At 43.6% G+C, this 17,692-nt stretch overlaps 1 protein-coding gene across 3 annotated transcripts; it reads right to left on the reverse strand.

The window, feature by feature from the left end:
- Window positions 1–6: 6 nt before the first annotated feature.
- Window positions 7–13,076, reverse strand: MORN4 (MORN repeat containing 4). Of its 3 annotated transcripts, none has more exons than XM_019952797.2 (6): window positions 12,942–13,076; window positions 10,477–10,608; window positions 5,198–5,291; window positions 2,084–2,198; window positions 1,554–1,663; window positions 7–1,327 (listed from the first exon to the last, which is right to left on the reverse strand). In XM_019952797.2, the coding sequence occupies exons 3-6, from the start codon at window positions 5,262–5,264 to the stop codon at window positions 1,179–1,181; spliced, it is 441 nt and encodes a 146-aa protein (XP_019808356.1). In that variant the 5' UTR covers window positions 5,265–5,291; window positions 10,477–10,608; window positions 12,942–13,076; the 3' UTR covers window positions 7–1,178. The 3 variants fall into 3 exon arrangements, with proteins under 3 accessions (XP_019808356.1, XP_019808357.1, XP_019808358.1); XM_019952798.2 differs by having other exon boundaries at window positions 12,910–13,067; XM_019952799.2 differs by lacking the exon at window positions 10,477–10,608 and having other exon boundaries at window positions 12,942–13,068.
- Between the last annotated feature and the right edge of the window lie 4,616 nt (window positions 13,077–17,692).

The raw sequence follows: 17,692 nt of genomic DNA on the forward strand, positions 1-17,692 counted from the left end.
CCAGTATAGGTAGTTCTGGCGATTTCTTTATTCCTCATAAGCACTTGTTTCCACAGTATAACACAGAGAATAAATAGAGGCACACAACTATCACTTCCACCACAGTCTGCTGTTGAGGAGACATTCAGTGTGAGGATAAGGGGCTGGGGATCAGGTGGGGCATCTTGGGATCCCAGGGTAAGTGGAGGCCTCTGTGATGAATTGTGCAGGAGTGCAATCAATCCAGATCTGATCCCTAGGCCTGATGGCCAAAGCTCTTGATGGAAGAGTCACAGTGAACCAAATGCTCTTTGAGTTCATTGCCTTCCCAAGATGGGTCAAATTCTACCTGAACCCCAAAGGGTTGAGGTGGGTCTGACCTACTGGTCCACTGAGAAGGAGCTGTGTCAGCCCAAGCCGTCCTTGAGGATTCAGTTCACTCCATGACAAGGCCTGATGTGACCCAGAGATGTCTGCCCTTGACCTGGAGTAAGTAATAATTACAAGCTATAAGATGATTATTTACATCAGTTTCTTTCTGACTTAAAAGGATCCTTTCCCATGTCTAAGGAAGGAGAGAGGGGCACAGATTACCTGCTGGAACTCAGGGTAGGAAGACAGCTTGTAAAGTCAAGGGAGAGGAAAACAGCACTTCACTGAACCCTTCACAGGGGCAACAAGCAGACACAGGACCAGGCTGGTCGGACAAAGCGGAAGGCCTGGGGCCATGATGCCAACCGGGAATGCAGGACAACATACAGAGAAGCTCTGGTCTTGATTTTCATGGGACTGCTATACTGTCAAGGCCACCCCTACTGTTTCCTTCATTTCTCACAGAGCACTGAGCACTTGGCCCTCATCTGGGGCTGGGATCATCTGCACCAAATAGAGGCAGAAGGAAAATATTCTGCATCACTTGGCAGAAAATGAAGTAGAAAGGCAGCAGCCGGTCTGCACCGGGTGATCTATGGTGTTAGGGACAGAAGTACCAACGAGTAAGAGAAGGGAAGGACATGCTGGGTGACCACTGCTGCAGTGGCCCTAGCCTCAGACCTTCTGTGACCAAAGCCCTGCCTTGCAGCTGACCGGCCCCTCCCGGGGCTTCTGCTCCATGGTCATTTTCATCTCCTCTCACGTTGGGTTCATTTGTCCACCCTGAACGGGTGGTGGGCATTGCTGTCAGCCAGGCATAGCCCCCGTCAGGCAGTGAGGCTCCGGGCTGACTTGGAGGCGCTCTGGGCCCGCTGGACCACCGCCGAGCACTTCTCACGCCGCAAAAGCTTGTTGTTCTCAAACAGACCTTCATTGCGGGGTATTCCATGAGAACCATCAGGGAAAGTCAGCAGGCCTTTGACGGGGACAGAGAAAATAAGGGTGTGACAATGGCATTTGTGGCTCGGAGGCCAGCTTGCTACGTTGAAGCCGAGGGAGAGAAAATTTGCAGCTCTTGGGTGCTCAGTCCATGGACCCAGCACTCTGTATTGCTGGGTGTCCACAGAAGGATTAAAGCTGCAAAGGTGTGCTGCCACCCATTTACTCGCCTCAGTCACCTGTCCTGCTGGTTGGCAACTTACCTAAACCATCCACTCTGCCGTTTTTAAATTCTCCCTCAAAGGTCATGTTGTCATGTCGAATGAAGACTCCGACGCCGTTGAACTTGCCCTGGGCAAACTCCCCCTCATACCTGGGGAAACGCGAGATGTGAGCCTTCAGGATAACTGAGTCAGGCAGCTACCAACACCAAACATGTGGTTTATTAACGCTAAGGAGCAAAGCTGATTCCACTCTTCCAGAGCTCCCCCAACCCCACTCACCCATCTCACCCAGCAGAGAGGAGTCAGAGAGCCCAAATGATATGAGGCTCTAATCTCAAGGAAACAACCAAAGAGCACAGTGGTGGGCTGAGAGGTCACTGACCTCCTTGCCGTCTCAAATTTTAGATGTATTTATAAAGTAACCAATAAAAGAATGAATGCTACTCTTTGCCTGTTTTCAGAGAGTCAGGGACAAGCTCAGATTTGACCAGGTGTTTCTCGCTATCATTTTTAGATCAGAGCTTCCCTTCCCTAGTCTAAGGTTGGGAAAAGAATGACCAGGTACCCACCTTGAGCCATCTGAGAAGGTCAGCACCCCGAAGCCATTAAAGAGCCCATTCTCAAAATGGCCCAGGTAGGTGCCACCATCTGCAAACATCAGTTGACCAAAACCATGTCTGCGGCCTGAGCAAAGAGAAGACGGGTGTCAGGTTGGGATGGGGCAGCTTCAGGGCCCTCTGTCACTGTCTAACATTCTTTGCCTTGCATCACCCCCCAACAAAGGAAAGAAGACAGTGACATTAGCAGGGCAGAGAACCATTGCCCAGAGTAATAACTTGGCTCCAAGGATTGTTGCGGTGAAAAGGGAAAAAGAGCAGTGAGTTTTTCTTTCCCTTTCCTGAGATCAAAGAAGATAAAGAGAACAGTGAACAGGTCTGGACATTCCCAGTTTTTACTTTAACTTTTCCTAATCTGTAGTCTGTAACTGAAATTGCTTTTCTGCCCCCTAACTCTGCGTGAGCTACATTTTGCACCTATTATCCTTTGCATGCGTGTGGGCTAAGTCACCTCAGTCGTGTCCAACTCTTTGTGACCCTATGGACCACAGCCCGCCAGGCTCCTCTGTCCATGGGATTCTCCAGGCAAGAATACTGGAGTGGGTGGCCATGCCCTCCTCCAGAGGACTGAACCCACGTCTCTCACGTCTCCTGCATTGGCAGGCAGGTTCTTTATCATTAGCAGCACCTGGGAAGCCCTTGACTCTGCTACTTACATCCTGTGTCTGGTGCTTACCTTTATAGCACTCTCTCTGCAAACCACCTCGTGTAGTTTTTCTCTTTTTACATATCAGAAAGAAGGGGCAGGGCCACAGGACTGCCAGACTGAATTACTGGGATACTGACACCAGCCTGTGACTGGTTTTGAAACCATGCAAGAGGAAGAATACAAGATTCTTACACCTTCGCTCCTCATCACAGACCCCTGACTGCAAGCACTCATCTTATATAAGCCCATAGACTCCTTATGAAGCAGAGGGGCACAGTTCTTGAGGCATGAGCCTACTGTATTTCCCTCTCTGCCTGCTGAGAATTAAAGCCACCTTTCTATTTTCTCCAAACTCTGTCTCCACATTTTTTTATTTGGATTGGGTGGGCAGAGAAAGGCAAGATTTTGGCCAGCAACAGCCATCAGATTTGGAGCAGATCTAAGTATGAAGGTAAGACAGCACTTAAAAATCACAATAGCTAAAAAACAATTTTTTTTTAAACAAAAATCACAATAGCTAATGTTTACAGGGCCTTCACTATATGCCAGGGACTCTTTCAAACACTTTGTATTTATCATCTAATTTGATCACTACAACAACTTTAGGAGGTAGGCACAATACTATTTCTTAAATATTATTTAATATAATAGTATTTAATACTTAATACTTAAATACTATTTATTTTTATTTATAAGAGTTGACTCATTGGAAAAGACTCTGATGCTGGGAGGGATTGGGGGCAGGAGGAGAAGGGGACGACAGAGGATGAGATGGCTGGATGGCATCACTGACTCGATGGACGTGAGTCTGAGTGAACTCCGGGAGTTGGTGATGGACAGGGAGGCCTGGCGTGCTGCGATTCATGGGGTCGCAAAGAGTTGGACACGACTGAGCGACTGAACTGAACTGAATTAAAAATAAATAACAATATTATTTCCACTTTTTTTTTTTTTGCCACACCATGCAGCATATGGGATCTTAGCTCCCTGACCAGGGATCAAACCCAAATCCCCTGCAATGGAAGTGCAGAGTCTCTACTACTGGATTGCCAGGGAAAACCCCTCTTTTTCCCATTAACAGATGCAGAAACCAAGCAAGGGGAAGCTAAAAAAAAAGGTACTCAAGGTCATAGAGCAACCAAGAGGCAGAGCTAGACAGCAAATGCAGTCGGCACCCTGCCTCGGGAGCCCTCAACACTTAACTACCTTGCCAGTCTAAGAAAAAATTAAAGTACCCTCTGAGACTATGAAGCTGTGGGGCAAACCTAACAGCCGGACTGGCAAGACTGGTTTGAGCTTTGCCCCATCAGTAGGGCTGTGTTTACCCACTGGACTGACCAGAGAACAGAGTAAGATACTAGAGAAGCAGCAATGCCTTTCAGGGTACCAGGGAGTTCTTTTGGTGCATAGAGACTGCCCAGCAGAGCCTCAGGAAGACTCTCTTCGAAAATGTCACGTTGAAGGTGAGAGCAGTTTGGGAGGCAGGAGAAAAGGCTGGGATGTATGGAGGTAAGGTCACATCCCATATGCACAATTTCTCCTCTCAAATCTCAAGAATTCATCAGCCGCAGGGATCTACCATGAAAAAAGTGAGGTGTCTGGAAACGGTGTGAACTGCTCTTCGCTGGCACAACTATAAAGTCTAGTCTCCTCAGGGCAGTTCCTGGCTTGCTAGGATTGGACCCATGAGACTTTTAAGTGGCCAGACTGTTTCCAAGCTGAACATTATTAACCTGCTTCCTGTACAGTCTCAGGCTCTGAGGAATTCTGCCATGCCTATGAATAGATACTTCCAAGTATAATGAGCTGTCACAGGAAACTCAAGGCCATGGATGTCATCTTCTCTTGAGTGTCTGCCCTAATTTCCTCAACTTCTTAAGATTCCCTAGAATCATTGCAAGTGCAATGACAAGTCATTGCAATGAATTTACACTTTCTAACTTACAGGCACTAAAAATCACTCATTTTGCTCTGCTGAGTACATGAGCAGTTATAAAAACAGTTCCCAAATAATGCCATGAAAGGAGAAAAAGAGTGCTGGGGGTGGGGGTCCCCTGGTCGTCCAGTGCTTAGGATCCAGCGCTTTCACTGCTGAGGGCCCAGGTTCCACCCCTGGTCAGGGAACTAAGATTCTGCAAGCCATGAGGCATGGCAAAAAATAAACAATAAACGAGTGCTAAAACACTTTAAATTTAGAAGTGGGAACATTTAACTTATTTTTGGAGGTTGGCATAGTAGTAGCATTTTCCAATTCCTTTATTTATAATCCTAAAATTGAATAAAAGGAAAGGCACTATTTGGATTAAATCCTGGATACAGAAATGAAGTCTCATAAAGCTTGCTTATATGTCCTGATGTATTTCGCCTTCAGCCAAATGAAGTGTACATCACTGGATGTCCCCCATGGGTCCTCTCACCCTCCTTCCACTCGCCACGATACTCCTCTCCACTGGAGTAAGTGAAGGAACCTTTTGTCAGGGTCATGGTGACAGCTCACAAAAAGGATGAAATCTGCAAGAAACAACAGAAGAGAACCAGTGTCTCTTGGCTGGAGGAAAGGCCTGGAGAGCAATTTTATAGATACCTTCTAAAGGCTACCAGCCTGGTAAGCATGAGTACATTTAACAAAAATCCCCACCCCAAACCACCACCACCACCACCATCATCACCACCTCTGCCCAGTCTTATCCTCTTACTTGTCTCAACAAGTTTCAGCCAGTTCTAATTTTCTAAGCCCTGGGATGGAAATTTAGGATTAATCTTTAAGCATTTGCTTGATACCTACTATGTGCTTAGTCAATGCATAAAATATAGTCTTGTCCCTTGATGAGTTTGTAGTCTAGTTGATAAAAGTAACAACTGAAACACTGAGTAATACGAGAGATGATATAATTAAATGTCAAACTGGATGGCAGAGATTACAAAGACAAGGGATGGGCAGAATTTAAAACAAGCAGTGAAGAACGCAAAGGGCAATTCCAGCCTGAAAAAACACAGGGATGAAAGCACCAAGAGCAACATAAACATGACATGTGCAGTGGGAAATAAGAAGCCAGGTCTTGAAGGTTTATTTACAGAGTAATGGGAAGTAAATTCATTTATGTACACCCAGCCTAAATCTTAAATCTGACAAGAATCCAAACCCCCTCATTTTGGAGGGAGAACCATTTGGAGAAAACAAGTCCAAAGAGGTCAAGAACCAGTTTAGTGAGCAGTGACGATGATGGTGCCCATGCCTCCCTGACTGCCACTAGCTCTTTTCCCCTGTACCATGTCTCTGCTTTTAGGGTCAGGCCAGCTTAATGAGACCTTTGGAAGCTAGGCAGAAGGGTTGATGGCTGATAAGGTAGGGGGAAAGAAGAAACCTCTGGGGGTTACAACACAAACTATGAAAGCAGAGTCTAAGGAAAATGAATGTGGCAGAAGGAAGCAGGATGGGTTGGAACAGCAAAAGCCTACAGCCAGAAAAGCTACAAAAGATGTGATCGTTTAGTCAACTGTAAAAATGCACATGACATACTCTCCCTCCATCCATGTCTTTGCAACGTGACATGGCAGATCCTCCACTAAGAGGCAGGTTATTTATTTCTCTGCCCATTAGATCTGGGTGGGTTATCTGACTTGCAGACTGCAGATGCCTGGGTGAGCTCAGGCAGGACTGGAAGAGCTGCCCTCCTGAGCTCAGCCCTGAATTACACACCCACAGAATCACAGACTAAATAAATGGTTGTTGTTTTAGCCACTATAATTTGAGGATGGTGTGTAATAACACACCTAGCAAAAGCTAACCGATATGCCCAGGTTTGAGCTCCTAAGGCCTGAACTAGGGAGATAATAGGGTAAAGTGAAAGTGAAAGTCACTCAGTCATGTCTGACTCTTTGCGAACTTATATACAGTTCATGGAATTCTCCAGGCCAGAATACTGGAGTGGGTAGCTGTTCCCTTCTCCAGGGGTTCTTTCCAACCCAGGTATCAAACCCAGGTCTCCCGCATTGCAGGAGGATTCTTTAGCAGTTGAGCCACAAGTAAAGCCCAGGGTAACGGGAGCAGGAATTATTATTAGATGTGTCACAGGATAAATGAAAACAACCGATAACATTTGGAGACTGGCTAGGTATAGCTTCATACAAGTGGTAAAAGAATGTTTATCTTCAAGGATATTCTATAAGAAGGGGTTAAGATACTCAAAACATAATTAAATATAAACAGAGATAAACAGAATGATTTGATATATTTTTTAGCATACAATCCCTATTTCTCTTTCTTTCTTTCTCTTCTTCTTATGCCCTCTCCTCTGGCAACTATCTTGCTTATTCTCTGTAGCTGTTTCTGTTTTGTTATGTTCATTCATCTATTTTTGTTTTATAAATACCATGTGTAAGTGAAATCACATGGCATTTGTCTTTATCTGACTTATTTCATTTTAGCATAAAACCCTCTAGGTCCATCCATATTGTCACAAATGGCAAGGTTTCATTCTTTATTATGGCTGAGTAGTACTCTACCATATATATACATACACATTAATATGTACCACATCTTCTTTACCCATTCATCTATTGATGGGCACTTAGATTGTGTCCATATTTTGGCTATTGTAAACAATGCTGCAATGAACATAGGGATGCATATCTTTTCCAATTAGTGTTTTCATTTTCTTCAGATAAATACCCAGGAATGGTAGTACTGGATCATACGGTAGCTCTGTTTTTAATTTTTTGAGGCACTACCATACTGTTTTCCATAGTGGCTGTACTATTTACACTCCCATCAATAGTACACAAGGTTTCCCTTTTCTCACATCATTGCCAATACCTATAATTTGTTGTCTTTTTGATAACAGTCATTCTAACAGATGTGAAGTAATAGCTCACTGTGGGTTTTTAAAAATATTTTTAAAAATTTTATTTATGGCAGTGCTGGGTCTTAATTGCTGTGCACGGGCTTTCTCTGGTTGCAGCTAGCTGGGGCTATCCCCTGGTTGCGCTGCACAGACTTCTCATTGCAGTGGCTTCTCTTGTTGCAGAGCACAGGCTCTAGAGTGTGTGGGCTTCAGCAGTTGTGGCCCATGGGCTTAGATGTCCCTCAACATGTGGAATCTTCCTGGACCAGGGATCAAACCCATGTCCCCAGCACTGGCAGGCAGATTCTTAACCACTGGACCACCAGGCAAGTCTTCTCACTGTGGTTTTGACTTGCATTTGCCTGATGGTTAGTGATGTTGGCCATCCGTACATCTTTGGAAAAAAATCTATTCAGGTTCTCTGCTCATTTTTTAATCAGGTTGTCTGCTTTTTTGAAATTGAGTTTTATGAGTTCTTTGTATATTTTGGATATTAACCCCTTATCAAATACATTATTTGCAAATATCTTCTCCTATTTAGTAGGTGGCCTTTTCACTTTGTTGATAGGTTCCTTCACTGTGCAAAAGCTTTTTAGTTTAAGTCCCATTTGTTAATTTTTGCTTTTGTTTCTCTTGCCTGAGCAAACATATCCAAAAAATATTGCTAAGACTGATGTCAAAGAGCACGCTGCCTATCTTTTCTTCTAGGAGTTTTGTGGTGTCACAACTTATATTTAAGTCTTTATTCCATTTTGAGGGTTTGTTCATTTGTACATGGTATGACAGAGTAGTCCAATTTGATTCCTTTGCATGTAGCTGCCCAGTATTCACAACACAATTTACTGAAGGGGCTATCTTTTCACCATTGTATATTCTTGCCTCTTTTGTGGTAGACTAGTTGCCCATATAAGTGTGGGTTCATTTCTCTGCTCTCTATTCTATATCTGTGTGCCTGTTTTTGTGCCCGTACATATTATTTTGATCATTCTAGCTGACAGACGAGCCTGGTAGGCTGCAGTCCATGGAGTCGCTAAGAGTCAGACACGACTGAGCGACTTCACTTTCACGCATTGGAAAACGAAATGGCACCCCATTTGTTCTTGAAGAACCCAATGTTCTTGCTTGGAGAATCCCAGGAACCGGGGAGCCTGGTGGGCTGCCGTCTATGGGGCTGCACAGAGTCGGACACAACTGAAGCGATTTAGCAGCAGCAGCAGCAGCAGCTTTGTAGTACAGTTTGAAATCAGGAAGCATGATACTTTCAGCTTTGTTGTCTTTCTTAAGGTTACTTTGGCTATTCAGAATCTTTTGTGTTTCCTTACAAATTCAAATAACATTTTGGAAAAATATCAACAATTTTGACTAATGAGGTAAGTGCTGAGTAGAGGAAAAGTAAATTAAAGCCACTCATCTATTCTTTATCAGTGCCTTATGGGGTATTCTAATTTTGGCCTATGTCATAATGATTTTGATACAGATGTTAAAAGCTCATAAGTGATCTGATGTGAAGACAGCCTGGCCTGAACAGAGCAGAAGCCCTGTGCTCTCACCAAATACACAGGGATATTAATTTCTACCTCTATAATGAAGGCCAGCTTTGTGGAAGTTGGGTGGCTCAGACCATAAAGAATCTGCCTGCGATGCAGAAGACCCGGCTTCGATCCCTGGGTTGGGAAGATCCCCTGCAGGAGGGCATGGCAACCCACTCCAGTATTCTTGCCTGGAGAATCCCATGGACAGAGGAGCCTGGTGGGCTACAGCCCATGGGGTAGCAAAGAGCTGGACACGACTGAGTGACTTTCACTTCACTGCAGAGTCATTCCCATAGATTCACCAGGGATTTTTCTCAATTTTCCAGTTACTCAGGAGCTCCATATCCAGGGTCCCTTAAATAGTAGAAGACATCCCAAGACAAGGATCGTTTTCTTGTCTTAATGCCCCTCAATACCTCTAGGGTCTATTTCTCAGTGAGGTGATGCTGGCCTCTGGTATGCCATCTCTGTCGCATCAATGTTCCACAAGGTCAGCATCTAATTTCAGGCTCACAAGCTTCTTATAATCAACCCAGCAGCAGAGTATGCCTGGGGTAGAGGTCAACATGACTCCATGGAAAATACAACATTAATGAGAGGAAGAGACGCAGTTTGCCGTCAAAACTAAAGAGGAAAACTCTTTCCAGTACAGACAGACATGTTGACAGCTAGAGGCTACCATTGGCTCTTCCCAGAAATAATTACATCCGAGAACAAAACTGTCAGCTGTGGTATAAATGGTATGGTACTATTTCATTCCTTCAAAACAAATCAGAATATGAATGGTTGCATCTTCTACTAAATATTGAAACTAAACAACTGTTCTGATACATAAACACAAAATCATTATTTCCACAGGAAGATGATGTTAAGGACATTCCCTCTAAATGTTCAGAAGCAGCTAATTTGTCTTCAAAGTTTTGGAAGGAGTTATTGCAGTGCACGTTGAGGAATCAGACTGATGATACAGGGGCTCAGTCTCTTGTATGTTTACTTTTTTTGTATGAAATTCCCAAACAGTGGCATCCCACCAGTAGAAGGAATCTGAAAGGGAATAATGCTTCTCTAAAATTTGAGGATTATCTAGGGACCAAGTACTAGCCAGCCCCTCCAATTGTAAACCTTTTGGTACGCTGTTAGCTTTTGGGCAATATATCCTAAACATTTCAAAGAAGCCAAAGAAATGAAAGATTAGCTTCTCATTACCAAATAGAGTGGACTGTATTTTCTGAAGATATTTGCGGCCATATTTCCTGTCTTACACGTTCTTCTACAATTTGACCTCGCCACTGTCCCATCAAAAACTTGTGTCTAACTCACCTATGAATCTGGCCAGGCTTGTGATTGCTCCAACCAATAGAAGGTGACGGAAGTGATGATGTGTTCTGAGGTTAGATCATAAAAGGTGATGCAGTTTCCATCTTGCTCACTGGTAAACTTGAGCTCTGAGACCTGAGACACCACATAAGTAGTTTGATTATCCTGAGGCTACCATGCTCAGAGGCTGGGCCACATATAAAGTCACATGCGTTGGTGCTTTCAGTTAGCAGTCCTCATCACTGAACCACCCTAGCCTAGGCACCAGGAGTGAGTAAAGGAGCTTTCAGAATGATTCCAGCTCCCAGCCACTGAACCTGCATCTCAGCTGAAGTATCATGGAACAGAGTGAGGTCATTGCCATGATGCCCTCTCCAAATTCCTGACTCACAGGATCTGTGAGCATCATATGGCAGGTTTTAAGCAGCTAATTTTGGGGTAATTGGTTATACAGCAATTGTAACTGAAACATCATCTCTCAACCTAACCCTGCCACTGTCCTTTTCCATTTGTTTTTAATGTAGTATGTCTACAGGTACTACAAATTCTCATTCCTTTTTGTTCTAGGGATATAGAGCAAACTTCAATAGTTGCTTGTCAAAATGATGTCAGTTCCCAAGAACACAATGAGAAGTGCTAATTAAAGGAACCAGATGTACACTCCATTCCTCTCAGGCCATGGTTGAACACACTCGAATAGAAACTTCTACAAGTGTCCAAATAATTGATATTGTCACTGCCTGAGACAGTGTCAGGGTTTTCATTTATGACTTCTGTAATTAGCCATGCTAATTAATAGCTGTATAGCCACTGACCCAAAAAGGAACTTTATCAGTAATCATAGTTATTGAGATAAATCTAGTTTAATGAAGTATAGCCAGTGCTAATATAGACTACAAAAACCACCAACACTTTAATAAAGGATGCAAATCAGTATTTGTATCAGCTATTCAAAAAATCTTTTTAAAGAGAATAGATGACCTAGGAGTTTAGGGTTCAGATACATATGTGGAATCTAGCTAGAAAGTCAAGATAAGTCATCCTTCTTAACAGATGCCCACCCTTTCTCTCTTGATAGATAGGTTGCAAAGGATCAAACCAAGCATTTATCTAAAAGAAAATGACTATTTTGTCCCCATAAACCAACATACTGTTAGTCTACACAATCCACTATATCCTCACGATCTTTATTTTCTCCTGCCCCAGACATTTCCAAATAGAACTAGAAGGCAGGGATGAAAACTGTTGTTTCCATTTCATTTGTCTTTTTATAAAATTTCAGAAATCAAACTGGTCAAAAACATTTATGGATCCACTGTAATTAACATATATCCAAATCCAGAGGATTAAAAAAAAAAAAACTAAAAGAAAGCAGATTTTCAGTTTAAGAATATTTTTTGAGGCATCCACTTTAACTACCCACACATATTAATAAGCGTCACATGGTTCCCCTAAAGCCACCCTCCCCAGGGTATGACAGTCTTGTCAAAGTTCTTTAAGCTCTAAGGAAAGCAGTTTTTAGGCTTTTAGAATTCCAAAAAGAAGAAAATGAAGGCTTTGATGAACAAAGACCAGGCTTGTAAGAGACCTAGAACAAGAAGTCAAATGTTCTTTTTAAAGTATTTTAAGTGAGCTTAAAATAATTGTCTCTTTTAAGTCTGTAAATCTCTTTCACTATAACAATTCTTCCTTCCACAGGAAAAGTAAACAAATTTATCACTATTAGATAAAGGTCTTATTTAGGAAGACTGTGAGACAGTTAAGATTGCTGAAAGTGGAAAGAAAATCCTGACGCCAGAAAGAAGGTCAAAACAAAAAACCAGAGGCCTTGGGGCGATGGGACTGCCAGGATACTATTCTAGTCAATGAGAAAGTAAAATGCCTGGGCTGGGTTCTAACATAGTCGAGTGACTTCCGCTGGTACCTAAGCAGTTTGGAGATGCTAGACGTAGGGATGCCACCATCAGCTAATTTAAGCATCCCCTTTCCCAAGACTCACTGAGTGTGTGCGGGACGCCTCTCCACCAAAGTGTGACAGGCTAACCCTGAGCAAACAAAGCCCTAGACCGCAAGAAGGCAACTCTTCTCGTCGACCTCCCCATTTCTTCTCCCACCGGTCCTGGCCTTTCAGCACAGCTCCTTCCCTCCACCCGGGGTCAGCTCTTCCACGGGGGCTGGGTCTTCCGCTCACACAGGTCTGCCATCCGCTCTTCACAAAGCCCCCACCCACCCCTCTCGCTATCCCGGGCGCCATGGGCTCCCTCCGGCCTCAGACCCCGCAGCAGAGACGGAAGCCCGGGTTTTGGGACCCCCGCGGGTGCCACCTCCCCGGATGGACCCGCGCTCCCCAGCCCCTGTCATTTCGGGCTGGGGTCCCCAGTCCCTTTTGCCCGATCACACTCTCCCGGCCCCCTCCCACCCGTGCTGCCAGTCAACCTGGGCCGGGGCTTCAAGGATAATCGTCTCACCCCGACGCCGGGCTGCAGCGGCCCGGACCTCGGTTCCGCCCGGCTCGCCCTTGCCACCTGCCTCTCCGCGGCTACCTCCAGTGCCTGCCCTACTTGACGCCGCCATCCCGGGTAGCCACACTGGGACCAATTCCCGCAGCCCATTGGCTGTTACCTAGGCAACCGGTAGCAAGGCCACTCCCCATTGGGCCAGCCCCGGGCTCTGCGCCATCTTTGTGCGGGGCAGTGTCTCAGGCTCCCTGCGCTAAATACCCGAAAGAGGGGTGGGGCTGAACTACAGACACGTCTTAGCCACCGGGAGAACTCAGAACTCATCTACCAGGGGTAGCCTACCTAATTAGCCAAACCAAACCAAACCAAATCTGAGACAGAAACAGCAATGACCACCTATACCAGCGTCTCCTATCCTGCTTAGATCTCCGCAGTTGTCAAAGGCACCAATGAGGAGCTAAAGGACAGAACCCAAAACTGACTTTTGAGATTGCGACTTTGTAAATTGTAAAGAGCAAGACAGGACAACTGCAGTTTCATAAGTATCTGCCCTGTGCCAGCATTGTGATATCAGGGCACTTTTACATTCACTATACGGATTTGTGTTGTCGTTGTAATTACTCATACCATTTATATTTAAAATATAGTGTCAAGATTGGAACAAATCCTTTCAAATATGCACACCAACCAACTTACCCATATTTATTTACTGAACAATGTGAAAGCTGCATGATGCTAGGTTTTGCCAGGTTAGAATAGACATGATCACCGCTCTCATAGGATTTACTGACTCCACGTGGAGAAGAAAAGATTCGTGCAAGTGCAAAAATCCAAGACTATTTAATTATTAAGAGAAGGCAAGCACGTGAACAGAGTAAGTAGATTTTTCCTCTGAATTTGGATTTCCTAATCTGTAGACTAGGGTGGTAATAGCAAGAAGGCAATGGCACCCCACTCCGGTACTCTTGCCTGGAGACTCCCGTGGACGGAGGAGCCTGGTGGGCTGCAGTCCATGGGGTCGCTAAGGGTCAGATACGACTGAGCGACTTCATTTTCACTTTTCACTTTCATGCATTGGAGAAGGAAATGGCAACCCACTCCAGTGTTCTTGCCTGGAGAATCCCAGGGACGGTGGAGCCTGGTGGGCTGCTGTCTATGAGATCGCGCAGAGTCAGACACGACTGAAGCGACTTAGCAGCAGCAGCAGCAGCAGCAGCAGCAATAATGATAAAGTCTCCCCAGAACTTGTACGAAAATACAATATAAAATTCTCAGTACTGTGTCTGACCTTGTAGGAGTCTGACACTGTAAGTCTTCAGTAAACTGTAGGTTTAAATGATTGGGATTCAGTCTTCAGATCCCATCTTTGCTACCAATTGTGTGTGCCTTCAAGCAAGTTGGTAAGCTCTCTAGCCTGTGAAATGAGTTTACACTAGCAAACCTATAAGATTTGGTCCAGCTCCAACTCACTGGTTCAAGAAGCTGAACTACGTGGTGTTAGCTATGGATATAGGTACAGTAGTTGAGAGAACATAGTGTTAATAAAACAGATATTAGATTGGAGAATGTGTAATTAGAAAATATGAAGAAATAAAGTTAAATAGACTGGTCAAATTATGGAAAGACTTGAAAAATTAGAAGATATGTTTTGCAAAATGTGGTTTCTCAAATCTGCAAATTTGTAGACACAGAAAGTAAAATAGAGGTTACCAAGAGCCAGGGGAAGAGGAAAGTATTGTTTAACAGGTACAGAGTTTTTGTTGGGATGAAAAAAAGCTTTGGGTATAGATAGTGGTGATAGTTACACAACATTGTGAATGTATTTACTGTCACTGAATTAGACACTTGTGGACAGTTAAAATGATAAATATTACATATATTTTGCCACAGTAAAAAAAATATGGTTTCTTGATCAGAGTGGTGACACAATCAAACCAGTTTTTAAGAAAATTAATCTGGCACTGACACCAAAGATGATCAGAGAGAGAGTGAAAGCAGAGAAGCACACTCAGAAGCTCTGACAGTTGCGGGGTGCCGGGCTGAATGTCCAGTGCAATACAGCAGTTAACTGCTGGCTATCTGTTTTGCTGCAGTCCGTGGGGTCGCAAAGCGTCGGACACGACTGAGAGGCTGGACTGAACTGGTCTGTTTTGCACATGATGGTGCGTATGTGTCAGTGCTGCTCTCTTGATTTGTCCTGTCCTTTCCTCCCCCATCTCCTGTGTCCACTATATGTAAAATAGATAGCCAATGGGAATTTGCTACATGTCTCAGGAAACTCCAACAGGGGCTCTGTATCAACCTAGAGGGGTGAAACGGGGAGGGAGACGGGAGGGAGGTTCAAGAGGGAGGGGATATATGTATACCTATGGCTGATTCATGTTGAGGTTTGACAGAAAACAACAAAATTCTGTAAAGCAATTATCCTTCCATTAAAACTAAGTTAAAATATATATATAAAGATTAAAATATCTAATAAGTTCATACTGGTAAGTCCAATTCAAATATGGGACTGCAAATCTTTTACTTAATTTCTTCCACTCTATGTCTCTACTTTTCTTCTACCCTGATTCTCAAGGGTACAAATGATGTTAAAATATCTCACAATTACTTATTTGGTACATTCCACACAATTGGTAAATTATACACAATTGACAATGCTAATATTACCATCATGGTATTGCCAAAAACAGTTGTTTTGTGCATAGTCTCTCCCCATTCTCCTCATCCTTTTTTTTAAAAATTATACTTTATATTGTCACTTTGCTTATTTAACTTATATGCAGAGTACATCATGTGAAATGCCAGACTGGATGAAGCACAAGCTGGAATCAAGATTGCTGGGAGAAATATCAGTAACCTCAGATATGTAGATGACACCAACCTTATGGCAGAAAGTGAAGAGGAGCTAAAGAGCCTCTTGATGAAAGTTATAGAGGAGAGTGATAAAGTTACCTTAAAACTCAACATTAAAAAAAATTAAGATCATGGCATCTGGTCCTATCACTTCATGGCAAATAAATGGGGAAACAATGAAAACAGTGACAGACTTTATTTTTCTGGGCTCCAAAATCACTGCAGATGGTGACTGCAGCCATGAAATTAAAAGATGTTTCCTCATTGGAAGAAAAGCTGTGACCAACCTAGACAGCATATTAAAAAGCAGAGACATTACTTTACCAACAAAGGTCCATCTAGTCAAAGCTATGGTTTTTCCAGTAGTCATGTATGAATGTGAGAGTTGGGCCATAAAGAAAACTGAGTGCCTAATAATTGATGCTGATGCTTTTGAACTGTGGTGTTGGAGACTCTTGAGAGTACCTTGGACAGCAAGGAGATCAAACCAGTGAATCCTAAAGGAAATCCGCTCTGAATATTCATTGGAAGGGCTGATGCTGAAGTGAAGCTCCAGTACTTTGGCCACCTGATGTGAAGAACTAACTCATTGGGAAAGACCCTGATGCTGGAAAGATTGAAGGCAGGAGGAGAAAGGGGCAACAGAGGATGAGATGTTTGGATGGCATCACCAACTTGATGGACATGAGTTTGAACAAGCTCTGGGAGTTGGTGATGGACAAGGAAGCCTGGCATGCTGCAGTCCATGGGGTCTCAAAGAGTTGTACAGGACTGAGGACTTTTGAACTGAACTGAACTGACACTTTATTAAAAAAGAAAGAAAGAAAGAAAGAAACTATTGCAACAATGTAGCTAAGACATCCTGAGAGTACCAAAACTATGGAGGGATCAGTGAGGATGGACAGAAAGGGGTAAATATGAAACACATTTCATAGAAATAACTAATAAGAAGCAATGTAGTGTTGAAAGCATGGAGGTAGTCTGACTGGATTTGGGTCCAGCTCTGCCATTTATTAGCTGCGTGACCGTTGGCAGGTTAGTTTCCTTGGTTTCCAACATCATAAGGCTGTAATGCTAGTTACATGGCTTAATCCCAGTAATGCATGTAAAACCACATGCTTAGCATTTTGGTAAGTGGTAGATGGCTCAGTGGGTAAAGAATCTGCCTAACAATGCTGGAGCCACAGAAGACAGGGGTTTGATCTTTGAGCGGGAAAATCCCCTGGGGGAGTAAGTGGCAACTTACTCCCGTGATCTCGCCTAAAGAATCCCATGGACAGAGCAGCCTGGTGGGCTATAGTCCATGGGGTCGCAAAGAGTTGGACATGACTGGGCAACTAAGCATGGATTCAGCACAAGCTCTTAAAATGTCTAGGGAATGTACTGACACTTTTCAGTAAAAGGAAAATCAAGCTCTTAGAGGTAAATACAGAAATAATTTCTGGGGGGTTTCTATAGATAAAACTCAGAATTCAAAGGAGAACTCTGAATCTTGGAGCTCTCCTTGACCATAATTTGAAGCTTAAAGGCTAAATGAGATGAATAATACTAAGAGGTCACCTCTGTGGCTATGGCCCCTGGGACATAAGAGGCTAGTATTACATAATTATTTGATGTCTAGTTAGGAAAAGGAAATACATGTCTTATAACTGAAAAGGAAAACTGAACCGTCTGTATGGACCTTTGCCTAGGTTTACTTGGCAAAAAAAAGTGTTTAAGACATTCCTATTGTTAAAAATAAGACACAGGCTGCAAATAGAATCACTTAGGCTAAGCTCTATGTCACCAAACCTAAACCTAATACCTTTCTTAATTACTGTTTCAGCCTCTCCCAGACATGGAATCTTAAACTAGGCAATCTGGAATTACCTGGTCAGCACTAGTGAGGTAATCTTTCTAATAGA

This window comes from Bos indicus, chromosome 26 (genome assembly GCF_029378745.1).
Source record: "Bos indicus isolate NIAB-ARS_2022 breed Sahiwal x Tharparkar chromosome 26, NIAB-ARS_B.indTharparkar_mat_pri_1.0, whole genome shotgun sequence".
Classification (NCBI taxonomy): Eukaryota; Metazoa; Chordata; class Mammalia; order Artiodactyla; family Bovidae; genus Bos; species Bos indicus.